General features: G+C 39.2%; 1 protein-coding gene across 2 annotated transcripts; it reads left to right on the forward strand.

Moving 5' to 3' along the window:
- Window positions 1-6246: 6246 nt before the first annotated feature.
- Window positions 6247-11279, forward strand: LOC133823474 (carbon catabolite repressor protein 4 homolog 1-like). 2 transcript variants are annotated; one of them, XM_062256277.1, is made up of 12 exons: window positions 6247-7045; window positions 7548-8295; window positions 8512-8598; window positions 8688-8771; window positions 8872-8958; window positions 9047-9136; window positions 9926-9979; window positions 10069-10160; window positions 10257-10371; window positions 10448-10595; window positions 10680-10838; window positions 10932-11279. In XM_062256277.1, exons 1-11 carry the CDS (start codon window positions 6888-6890, stop codon window positions 10823-10825), a joined length of 1809 nt encoding a protein of 602 aa, XP_062112261.1. In that variant the 5' UTR covers window positions 6247-6887; the 3' UTR covers window positions 10826-10838; window positions 10932-11279. The 2 variants fall into 2 exon arrangements, with proteins under 2 accessions (XP_062112261.1, XP_062112260.1); XM_062256276.1 differs by having other exon boundaries at window positions 6249-7045; window positions 11058-11279.
- The last annotated feature ends 1651 nt before the right edge of the window (window positions 11280-12930 follow it).

The raw sequence follows: 12930 nt of genomic DNA on the forward strand, positions 1-12930 counted from the left end.
TTACATGATGCAAGTACCAAGCAATAAGCCAACTTCTCGATCACGAGATACTGAGATTCTGCTCCTATCAATCGCTTGCTAACATAGTACACCGGGTGCTGCACTTTATCTTCTTCTCGTACTAAGGCAGCACTAACTGCGTGCTCCGTGACTGCTAGGTACATAAAGAGGTCTTCTCCATCAATTAGCTTCGAAAGAACAGGAGGTTGGGCCAAGTGTTGCTTTATGGCTTGGAAAGCCTGCTCACATTCTATTGTCCATTCAAACTTCTTGCTACCTCTAAGCAGGTTAAAAAATGGGACACACTTGTCCGTTGATTTAGAGATGAACCTGCTTAGAGCTGCAATCTACCCAATCAAGCTTTGCACATCCTTAATTCTGGCCGGAGACTTCATTTCTGCGAGCGCCCTTATCTTTTCTGGATTTGCCTCTATTCCTCGGGAGTTTACAATGAACCCAAGAAATTTCCCAGAACTTACTCCAAACGAGCACTTGAGGGGGTTTAACTTCATGCTGTATTTTCTTAGTATTGCAAAGCACTCCTTCAAGTCTCGTACATGTCCTTCAGCTTCCTTTGACTTCACCAGCATATCGTCTACGTACACCTCCATGCTCTTGCCGATTAAGTCACGGAACATACCATTCACCAAACGCTGGTAGGTAGCTCCGGCGTTCTTCAATCCAAATGGCATGACCTTATAACAGTACAGCCCTATGTCCGTTCGGAAGCTGGTATGCTCTTCATCAAGAGGATGCATGCTAATCTGGTTATACCCCGAATACGCATCCATGAAGGACAATGTTTCATGACCAGAGGTTGCATCCACCAGCTGGTCTATTCTCAGCAAAGGAAAGCAGTCCTTTGGGCATGCCTTGTTCAGGCCGGTAAAGTCTACACTAGTCCTCCATTTCCCATTGGGCTTGGGCACTAATACTGGGTTTGAAACCCAGGCAGGGTAATATGCTTCCCTTATAAACCCATTCTCCTTTAGTCGCTCTACCTCCCCCTTGAGAGCCTTTGTTCGATCTTTGTCAAGCAATCTCCTTTTCTGCTGGATAGCTTTCATCCACGTTGAGCACGTGGCTGATCACAGTTGGTGAGATACCTACCATATCCTTGTGAGACCAGGCAAAGACATCTTGATTCCTTCGCAAAAATTCTATCAGTTGTGCTCTCACTTCTGCCTTCAGCTTTTTTCCAACCTTGACTCCTCTGGTTAGATCATTCTCATCTATTAGGACCTCCTCTAACTCCTTGGACGGTCCCACCTCACTTTCATAATCCCCAAAGCAAGGATCAAAGTGCCTTCCCTCGCTTTGGGCAACGCCCTATTTGGTGACTTCATCACCGGATGGGGCTTTTTGTTCTCTTAAACCAAGAGTGCTTTCTTGGCCAAACTCTTCTAACATCTCTTCTTGATCGGACACAACTGTGAAACTTTGGTCGACAGCCATCTCGTCTACCTCCTCTTTCTCGGTACATACAATCATGTTGTTCTCCTTGGACCCCTTCCTTGCTTTAGCTACTGAGGCATTATAACATTCCCTAGCCTCTCTCTGGTCTCCTCGGACGCAGCCTATGCCTGCACTGGTCGGGAACTTCATGGAAAGGTGCCATATAGAGATTGCTGCATGCAAGGTTGTGAGTAGTGGTCGACCAATAACCACATTGTAGGTGGACGGGCTGTCGACAATCAAAAACTCAGTCATCACTGTCTCATGCTTGGGAGCATCCCCCGTTGTAACTGGCAACTTGATCGTTCCAACTGGTGACAATCCTTCTCTAGTGAACCCATAAATGACTTGAGAGCATGGCTTCAAGTCATTGATAGATAATTTCATCCTCTCAAAGGATGATTTATAGATGATGTTCACAGAACTCCTTGTGTCAATCAAACACCTCTTCACCTTCATATTCGCAATTTGGACTGTCACGAAGAGATGGTCATTATGAGGATACCTCACGTGTCGAGCATCATCTTCAGTGAAAGTGAGGGACTCACTTTCGTATTGTGGGTTCTTCGGGGGCCGCTCCTCCACAGCCATAACTTCGAAGGTTGATGCTGCATCCAACTCATGATGAAGGGTGCGAGCATACCTCTCCCTTGCCTTATTGCTATCTCCAGCAAGATGTGGACCTCCACATATGGTGTCTAGAGTGAAGTCCACAGGCTCAGGTTGCAAAGGTGGGGATCGTTGCCGCTTGAACCCAGGATTGTTGTTACTTTCCACTCCTTGGGTCTTCTCTACTCGATACTTTTTCAGTTTCCCCGACCGGAGGAGAAACTCTATCTCATCCTTGAGATGATTGTACTCATTCGTGTCGTGACCATAGTCTCCATGGAAGCGACAGAACTTGTTCATATCTCTCTTACTCATCTCCTTCTTGATTGGTGGGGGTTTCCGGTAGAGGCCTCTTGATGACTTGCCAAATATATCTCCGCTCGGCTCGCCGAAAGAGTGGTGTAATTGGTGAACCGAGGTTCATACTTAGTTGGCTTGTCTTTTGATCCCGACTTAGCCTTCTTTTCATTGTGGCGGTCAGACCCGTTATTCCCACGTTTCTTACCACCATTTTGATCATTTCCACCATTCTTGGGAGGATCAGTCGATCTGCTCGGATTGTTCAGGCCCTTCTCTCCTTTCTCAATTGCATCATCCAATTTCATGTACTTGTCCGCCCGGTCAAGAAATTGTTGTAACGTTGAAATTGGATTGCGATGAATGTTGTCCCACAAAGGACTCCGATAGATTATGCCGGAAGAAATTGCCACCACCTTCCCCTCATCTCCAACTGCAGTAGCTCGGTTAGCTTTTCTCATGAACCTCTGTATGTAGTTCTTGAGAGACTCGCCATTCCCTTGTTTAATATCTGCCAAGTGATTGGCGTAAACAGGAGGGGTCCGAGCAGCACTAAACTGCCTGCAAAACTCCTTCCTAAAACTTTCCCAAGAAGTGATAGAGTTAGGCTTAAACTTCCAATACCACTCCTGGGCAGTGTCAGATAATGTAGTAGGGAAGACTCTGCACCGATAGTCATCACTCACTTCGAGCAACTCCATCTGATCTTCGAATTTCCCCACGTGCCTTATCGGATCTGCCTTTTCTGTATAAACTGGCAGTACCGGTGCTTTGTACTTCGCTGGTGGCTGGGCTGCTCTAATTCGAGCAGAGAACGGGCTGCCACTCCTGTGGTCTACTGGATCGATCGCGGATGGTCGTTTCGACAGACCCTGAACTGCTGCTGTCAAAGCATCAAGCTGGGCTTGGATGCTTGAGGCCACTGCTTGGGACTCATTTTCGAGACCGCCTGGTCGAGCGCTCCTACCCGACAGACCATCATCAAGTATTTCTACTTGACTGGTAGGTCGGATTGGATCTCGCCCTTCGACTGGGACGATCCTTCTCTTATCAGCAATGACGTCTCTTAGATCCTTCTGAGTGGTATGCTTTCCTAATCGATCGAACACCGTACTTCGAGTTTTCTCGGAGGGTTTGCCATGCGGAACGTGCTCCTTGTCACTGCGCTGTTTGGGATGCAGTGGTGGCCTTCCTGTCTGAGTTGGGCGATCTTTTCCTCCCCGATGCTTGTTATCATTCTTCTCCTTCGACTGGTCAGTGTGATGACTATCAGCTTCATCACGACCATGCCCATCTTTGAAGTGGGAAGTTTCTTTACCTCAAGGAGCTTTATTGTGCTCCTGCTCAGGTGGAGTTTTCTTGCTACCTGATTTATGACTTCCAGACCAGGAAGTCTCTAATCGGTGGCTCCTTGAGGGGGTTCTGGAGTTCCCCCTTTGAGTTGAGGCAGTGCCCGACCGGACCCCATCTTCCTCCCGACCAGGTGGGTTACTACCACTCCTGTTTGGCCCTCGAGAATGGGGTCTATCAGTGTTCTTACGACCAGCTTATGTGGTCCTTGCTCCTAGGGTGGCTGCTCCTCGTGCTGCAGCTTGGGCATTGGCCCGGGTGAGCTGCGTAGCTGCCTCCAAAGCGAGTGCAGCCTCGCGATGTCGCCTATCGGCCTCCTCCTGCTGTCGCCGGATCTCCTCACTCCTGGCGTCCATTTCCCGTCTTTGATGCTCGAATGCAGCCTTCTGCCTGGCCATTTCTTCAGCAAACGCCTCCTGTCTGGCGTTGAATTGTGCCATCTCCTCCTGGAAGGCCCCCATGGCTTCCTGGAGTTCTTCAACTTTTGGAGTCACGTCCTCGAGCACGACTCTAGGCTCAGTCTCATGGTCTTGAGGGCCAGGACCTTCTGATATGGCAGGTTCTTTAGAGGAACATGTCTTCTTGGAGGCAACATTGGTGTTCTTAGGCGCCATAATACTTCAGGGATCGTTTGTCTTTCTCTTCAGGCTCTCAATGAAAGCACCAAAATGTTGACTGCGTTTTTGGCCAACGACGTGTAGACGTCCAAATGACAAAAACCTTCAAGAGAAATAAACGACACAGATGATTTTTATAGTGGTTCAGCCCTAATGTGTTGGTAATAGCCTAATCCACTTAGAGTTGTGATTATAGATCTGCACTCAAGATCAGATGAACCTGAGTCAACTGAGTTTCTTCAGTGCAGATTACAAGAATACAAGAATTCTCTCAAATACAAGTACTCTCTCTTTAGAAAATTAGAATTCAATCAAAAGTCCAAAAAAGTCCCCTTTAGGATGCCATAAGCCTTGTATTTATAGGCTTAGGATCGTACAGATGATATCCCCCATAATCGGGATATTTTGTTATTCTCATTATATTTAATTTACAATAATATTCAAAATATAATGATACACTATATTCATGGGATAAACTGAGAGATTCCCGCACAAGCCAAGACCGATTCTTGCTGAAGCCGTTTCTGAGATCTTTGCGTAGCCCTGCTCTGTCTAGTCGATCCATATCATATTCAAGTTGGTCGGCCAAACCTTCATTGGGTAGACACGCACCTGACTGGGTAGACACGCACTTGGCTGGTCGGACATGGTCATGACCGGTCGGCCAAGGTCATGCCTGGTCGGTCATGACACTTCTCTGGCCAGTCAAAATTCTTCACTGGTCTACCGGGCCACTCCTAAGCCAAGTCACCCAACCATTCCTTGCCATTTGTCATTTCTATTGCCACGTCATCGTTTTCAAATTTTGGGATAACAGTGTGAATTTCATAATTTAGATAAATAAAAGACTATTTATTAATTTTAATACTTGTAACTAATTTTTGTAATTCACTTTTTGAAAAACAAAATTTCTAATCATCATTAAATTATATAACAAATACTTTAAAATTTACATATAAAAAATTCAATTAATAAAATTAAATATAACATCCACATTTACATTTGATACAACTAATCATAAAATTCACAAATTAAAAAATTAAGTATTATTTAAAAATAAATTTTTTTTTCTTTGAAATAATTTTATTATATTACTATTTTTTATTGTATCAAATACATAAAAAAAATTTGTCAAAAAAAAAAACTTAAAAATATTTAAAACTATTATTTTACATATATATATTTACAAAAGTTATCTATATAAATAAATTGCATATTGAATTGAATACATCTAATCCGCACAAATACAGAAATTAAAAATTTTCAATTTAATCTATTTTGCACAAGTGTAAATATCGGTATTTTGTGGATTGGATCGTATAAATTAGATTGGATTCGTCTTGAACAATCCTATCAGATATTTTTATTTTTTATGAAATTTATAGTTCACCAAAAAAAAAACACGAAAAAATACATCTACATCTTTCTATCTATTATACACGTCGTCTAACTAACCAAGAATATCGTATTATTGTTTTTTTGACAAATAAAATATCCTACTATTTACTTTTAAAATAAAACAGTTAAAAATTCATGTTAATATATACTTTTTCTTTGTTTTGATTTATTAATTTTCTTTTTGGGACATTCTAAAAAAATTTCCTCAGGGACATGCAAATACACGTGATAATCCAAATGTACACGTATAATATTCAAAATAAAAATGATTGAGAAATTAATAAAAATATAAAAAGAAGAAAATTATCTACAAAAATCTGTATTTATAATATGTATAATTCATTACTGGATTTGGGCGGTTTGTTTCGACGTGTTTTGTTAATATTTATTATTATTTTTCAATCAAAAATTTGAAAACAAAATGTAGAATAACAGAAAGGAAAATTCAACTAAAACCAATATGGCACCACCAAAAAAAAAAAAGAAACAATCAAAATAAAATACCGAAGTCGTATATCGTATAAAGCATAGCCTATTTTTCTCTCTCTTCTTCTCTCTCTCTAGAAAAGAAAAAGAAAATGCTTCCCTTGTATATCGGTATAGGAACGGAGCAGAGTCGACGACTGCTCTCATCACTTCCTCTGTAAAACCCTAATTATCGATCCTTCCTTTCTCTCTCTTTGATCCTTCCTTTCTCTCTCTTTGTTAACCCTAGCTTTCTCTCTCTGCAATTTTCGATCCCTCTTCTCCAATAGATCCACTTCAATCACTTTGCGAACGAAATCAGGACAAGCGTACTGCACTTTCTCTTTCTACATCTCTGTCTCTCTCTCTAGGTCTGACTCGATTTTTCGTTTTACAGAATCTTGGATTCTTTCTCTGACTATCTTTGCTGAAGCCCTCGATCCGTGGAGGTTTTGGTTTAGGGGAATTTCTATTTCTAGGGTTTTTTTTCCTTCTTTTATTTTCTTGGCTTTTTGGTGTACGAGCAAGGCTGGCGGGTATCAGGGATAACTAAATGGCGGATCCGCCAGGTATCTGCCAACAGGATTGTGGTGTTTTTGAAGAAGCTTCGCGAGTTTTTGGTGTTGGATTGGGTTTGATAGGTTCTTACCATTGCTGTGACGACTATAGCTCCCAAGAGTGAATAAAAGAAAAAGCATGCTGAGCGTGCTGCGTGTGCACCTTCCTTCTGATATTCCCATTGTAGGCTGCGAGCTCACGCCCTACGTGCTCCTTCGCCGCCCGGACAAGACCGTCACCACCGATGATGTGCCCGAGTCCGCCCCGCTGGATGGTCATTTCTTGAGATACAAGTGGTGAGTGAAAAATGTGTTTTGTTGATTTTGATTTCATTTTTTATGTTCAAGGTTTAGTTGGCCATCAGCGTGCTTTTTGATTAGGAGGTGGGTGTTGTTTACTGAAACATTACATGCCATATGGGAACTAGATTGCTACGTGAATTAGTCAATGAGACCTAGGAGTGAATGTTACGGTGATAGGGGCTGATGGTTGTGGGTGGCTATCATGATCCCGCAGCACCATGAATTGTTGTACTAGCATTATGGGAATTCGTTTTGACTTTATCCCTGTTGAACAAAACAACCACTTAGGGGTACTAGATTAATTTCCAACTTTTATAGGCTTAAGCAGTTCCTTCAAAATTCAATGTTAGTCTTAGAAGGATTAAATAATATATTTTGTGCTGTTAATTCCAATTAAAAATAATTCTGTCATAGATTTTACAAAATTTTATGTCCAATTGTCCATTGGATTTTAATGTTTGATTTGATATATATTGTTTTCTGATTCACTTTGTAGGTATCGTATACAAAGTGATAAAAAAGTTGCCCTTTGTAGTATACATCCATCCGAACAAGCCACATTGCAGTGTCTTGGTTGTGTCAAGGCAAAAATTCCTGTTGCCAAGAGTTACCATTGCTCGCCCAAGTGTTTTTCAGATGCGTGGCAGCATCATCGTGTTCTTCATGACCGTGCTGCAAGTGCGGTGAATGAAAATGGGAATGAGGAGGAAGAGTTGTTTGGTCGCTTCAATAGCTCATCATCTGGAAGTCTCAATACCAGCTTATCTAGTTCTGCATCAACCCCAAGCTTGACAAATGGTTCAGCACCTCTATACCCGGCTGCTGTCACAAGAAACGGTGGTGAAACATGGTTTGAAGTTGGGCGCTCGAAAACATACACACCAACAGCTGATGATATTGGGCATGTTCTTAAGTTTGAGTGTGTTGTGGTGGATGCAGAAACAAAAGTACCTGTTGGACATGTTAACACTATATTAACTTCCCGTGTCATTCCAGCACCATCTCCTAGTCCACGTCGCTTGGTTCCTGTAAGTGGAGCTGATGTGATGGGGCTAGAGGTAGATGGACGTATTTCATCTTCGGGAACATTTACCGTTCTTTCATACAATATTTTGTCTGATGTATATGCCACTAGTGAAATATACAGCTACTGTCCTTCATGGGCTCTTTCTTGGCCATACCGTAGACAGAATCTGTTAAGGGAAATAGTTGGCTACCGTGCAGATATTGTTTGTCTTCAGGAGGTATGCAATTCACTTTCTTGATTGTGCAGGGTTGTTGACCGAACATCTTGTGATTTTTAAATGAGTTAATTTGTTTGGTTGTGGGGCCTTTTTTTTTTTCCCTTTTTTCTTCCTCCCTTGGCTGATATTCTGATTTGAACAATTAATTTAACATATGAGCTCTTAACATACAATCATCCTTCTCTTAATTGCTTTAGTTTGCTTGGTTTCTTTCAGGTTCAAAATGATCATTTTGATGAATTTTTCTCTCCCGAGCTGGACAAACATGGTTATCAAGCTTTATATAAGAGAAAGACAAATGAGGTTGCTTGAGACTTTTAGTTTGTTATGGTATAACATCGAAGTTTTAAAATTCTGTTGCTACATATTTATTGTGCTTTTGTTGGTTTTAGGTCTACAACGGAAATCCACAAACAATTGATGGCTGTGCAACTTTTTTCCGCAGAGACAGATTTTCCCATGTCAAAAAATATGAGGTTTTTTCGGGGGGAGAAACTAGTGCCTTGCTTGCATAGTATAAGTTTAGTATTACTTATGCATTTATTCTTGTCTAATTTAAAATTGTGCCCTTTGCAGGTTGAATTTAATAAGGCTGCACAATCCTTGACTGATGCTATGATTCCAAGCACGCAAAAGAAAACTGCTTTAAGTCGATTAGTTAAAGTAGGTTGAAGAAAATTATTTTTTAAAACTACGAGTGCCAAATCTCTGTAATATAGGTTACTAAACTGGTGGTGATGTTCTCTTACAGGATAATGTTGCACTCATAGTGGTTCTTGAAGCAAAGTTTAGCAATCAGGGGGGGGCTGAAAATCCAGGGAAACGACAACTACTTTGTGTGGTAATGGGCCACTTTCTCTTTTTCTTTACTGTTTCATTAGCAGATGTCAATAACTTTTTTTTTAGAATTTTTTAAAGATTTGTAACACATTTCATTTATTCATGCATTTTTTTTTATAATAGAAAGTTCGAAACATAATTTTTGCTAAATTTATAAGTTTGCCAGATATATGCTTTCTGGTAATGTCTACTTGCAACTTTTTCCTTACTGCTCTGTTAGGTGATGTCTATTAGCATTATTTGAAAGTGTAAAAAGTATATGTGTGTGTGCTTCTTCTCCTTTTTTTATAAGGTTATTAGTTCCAGAATACCTCATGTGTTAGGGGTTTCTGAGCCTTGAGGCACAGGAAAGGTGTTATTCTTGTGAGTAACGAGTGTTTGCTTAGGGTATTAGGTGCAACTTGTGAAAGAGGAAGGTGATTGCTGTGGTTTGTACTATATGGGTTTTAATACAAATATTTATCCTTGATTATGGATTTTCTTGCCTTTATGTTGTTACCCCCTCAAAACTGCTGTAGACCAATTATAATAGTATAAATAATATTGGAGTTTGGAAAGGACCGATCATGCAAGATTTACGTATGCTTTGCAATAGCGAAAACAAAAAAAGAAATTTGTTGGACTGTTTTTGTTGTTTTTTTTTTAAATGTGAACTTGTACTTTTGATTATTATTAATTATGAGTAATTAAGTATTTTGAATTAGAACATATTTTAACCAACCGCATTTGAAAAATGTTCAACAATATTTCTGAATAGTATATATATATTTTCTCATGATTTAATTTACAGGCAAATACACATGTTAACGTCCACCAAGATCTTAAGGATGTCAAGCTTTGGCAGGTAGTTATTTTTTCTTTGCTTTCTGTAAGTGGTCGTCTAGTATGTCAGGTCTTTGTAACATCAATTAACGGTCATTCTTGTCATGTTAGGTTCATACGCTTTTAAAAGGATTGGAGAAAATCGCTGCTAGTGCAGATATTCCGATGTTGGTTTGTGGAGATTTTAACTCTATCCCCGGAAGGTTTGTTTTATTTTTCACCTATTATTTTTATCTTGCATCCAGAACTTGTTATCGAGTTCTTTGCTTTTTTGGAGGTGCTGATTACTTCTGTTACAGTGCTCCTCATGCACTTCTTGCTATGGGAAAGGTAGAACCTTTGCATCCAGATTTAGCAGTAGATCCTCTTAATATATTGCGCCCGCACAGCAAACTTATACACCAGCTACCACTGGTAACAATTAGTTTTTAGTTCGTTGTTTCTTTAGCATCTATAGGTTAAGCTGGTTTTCACTCGAGTAGTGTCACAGGTGAGCGCTTATTCATCATTTGCAAGACCAGGCGTTGGTCTCAGTTTGGATCAGCAGAGGAGAAGACTGGACCCTTCAACAAACGAACCCTTATTTACAAATTGCACTAGAGATTTTATTGGCACCCTAGATTACATATTTTACACAGGTAAATTTTTGCTAGACCATTTTGTTTTTTGAATTTTTTGTCTGTAAAACCATTTGTTTATCATGATCTGTTTCATTGTTTCAGCGGACTCTTTAACAGTGGAGTCCTTATTGGAGCTCTTGGATGAGGAAAGCTTGAGGAAAGACACAGCACTTCCTTCTCCAGAGTGGTCCTCTGATCATATAGCACTCCTAGCTGAGTTTCGCTGCAAATCTAGACCTAGACGTTGATACATTCAGATTGGTATTTAGTCTCTTTTTTCTTAATTCTAAATGAAAAATGTTGGATGATTTTTCAACGTTTTAATTTTTACCACATGATTTTGCATTATTTTAGAGCACTTGCTTCTTTCCATTCCTATCCATTCAAGAATTAGAGACTTAGCAGTGTTCATGTTTCTGCGCTGATGATGCGTGTAAGAAGGAATGCTTTTGTTAATTGGTGAATCTCAATGGTTTGTAGGCAAAGTTTGGGAGACATCCAATTATCCAATCCATCCATCCAAGGAAAATGGCTGAGAGAAGCCATTGGATTAAAGATAAGTTATTGTAAGAACGGTAGATCATGCTTTCATGTTCTTTTCCAGGTTTCTCCTTGTGTGGGATCCTTGGTTGCTATGATCTGCTTTGTATTATGATGCCACACCTATGTTTCATAGAAAAATTATGATTATGCCTTTTTCAATTGCTTATCTTTTTCCTTCCAATAGAAAATTTCCTAGAGAGATGCCAAGCCATTCAATATAACCTAGTTATAATCTCCATCTTCCTGTACTCATTTTTTTTTCCTTAGGCAAGTGGCCTTTCTCAATTGCAAATTGTTTTTTCATTTTCATATCGGGCTGTCCATGTTTCCTAGGATTTGGCCACGTTCCTTTATTATTTTTTATTTGTCTTCTTTGCGTCGAGGAAACTGGAGGAGAAATAATATTTTATCTTTTTTACTTTCACTCCCCACTTCTCATTTTCGACCACATTTTTATTAGGGAAGAAACTGCATTGGTTGGCATTTCTCCTATTCAAGCCAAAATGTAATGGTTAATAAAAAATGGGATGTGGCATATATTTATTAATTCTTTGTTATTTCAAAATGGATTGGAAATTTGGAATTTAAGTGCATATACGGCCGAGTTTTGGATAAAGAGGCGTTACGTGGGCGAAGGGAATTATGATGGGCAATTGAGATGTTGGCAAATACATGGGCTTTTGCTTGTTTTGTATAATAATGAGATGAGAAATAAATTTTGGCTTCAAGTGAGGAAACTTCGTTCATTCCCACATCGTTCTAATATGATGTGCACTAATTTGTTCCTTGATGGGCGATGAACTACCAAAATAGCAGCACCTAGGAAAAGCTTGCAACGATTTAACGAATTTAGAGGAAAAAAAATAATAAGAGTTGAGTTTAGTATTTTGGAATTATTACAAAACTATTGATATAAAGTTTAAAGAAAAGAAATATACAGTAATCGGGATGTAAAGAGAGATTGAAATATATTTAACTAAGAAGATTATGCATCATTGTCTACGTTCTATTTTTTTTTTAATTTATTTTTTATACTTACAAAAAGAAATTCTTATTGGGGTATATCTAATTCAAGCATATATCTCATATGTTTGAATTAGTAAAGTCCTCTTTGATTATATACATTAAATGAATCTAGAACAAAGCAGTATATTGATTTGAAGAGTTAATTTCAAAACTTATTTGATAATTAATTAGATAGGTAAATAATATTCTTAATAATTAGAGCATTTATTGACTAGATAGATTAATGATAATACAATAGGATAACTTTGATATTTAACTAAGGAGATTCTCCGTTATTATCAATATCCATATATATAATATTAATAACATAATAAATATTTTGGATTTATTAAATGCATCATCATCTTGATAGGTGTTGACACGGTTTTTCGCCAATAGTGTATTACGAAGATTAGCTGGAATAAACTAGTGCTTAAGGGTAAATCGTAAGGAGAATAATCACTCTTCAAGTTACTTATAATGATATATTAAGATCATTCGTTTCTTTTTACGTGATTCGGATGTTAAAATCTCCCTAGTTCACGAGTCAATATTATTACTATGTCTCTCTATTTTGACAGAATATTTGCATTACACAGAGAAAACCCCAACCCCTTTTCTATCTAAGGTCTTGGTATTTATAGGAGAATGATCCCTGGGTAGGTGTTGGGGTCATCCTGTGATCACTTGATCCCTCACATCATCCCTGCGACACTGATGATTAACGTTTACATTTTATATTGAAGTGTGGTCTAATCATTAGGTAAAATAGATCATGGATCGCATGGTCTAAATCAGGCGTGTG

This window comes from Humulus lupulus, chromosome 3, assembly GCF_963169125.1.
Source record: "Humulus lupulus chromosome 3, drHumLupu1.1, whole genome shotgun sequence".
NCBI classification, from domain to species: domain Eukaryota; kingdom Viridiplantae; phylum Streptophyta; class Magnoliopsida; order Rosales; family Cannabaceae; genus Humulus; species Humulus lupulus.

Excerpts from the sequence above, each read along its gene's own strand:
- LOC133823474 (XM_062256277.1), top strand. The coding sequence starts at position 6,888 with ATGCTGAGCGTGCTGCGTGTGCACCTTCCTTCTGATATTCCCATTGTA. Across the intron at positions 8,296-8,511 it reads ATATTGTTTGTCTTCAGGAG|GTTCAAAATGATCATTTTGA; the intron begins GTATGCAATTCA and ends GGTTTCTTTCAG. Across the intron at positions 10,372-10,447 it reads TTATACACCAGCTACCACTG|GTGAGCGCTTATTCATCATT; the intron begins GTAACAATTAGT and ends GTAGTGTCACAG.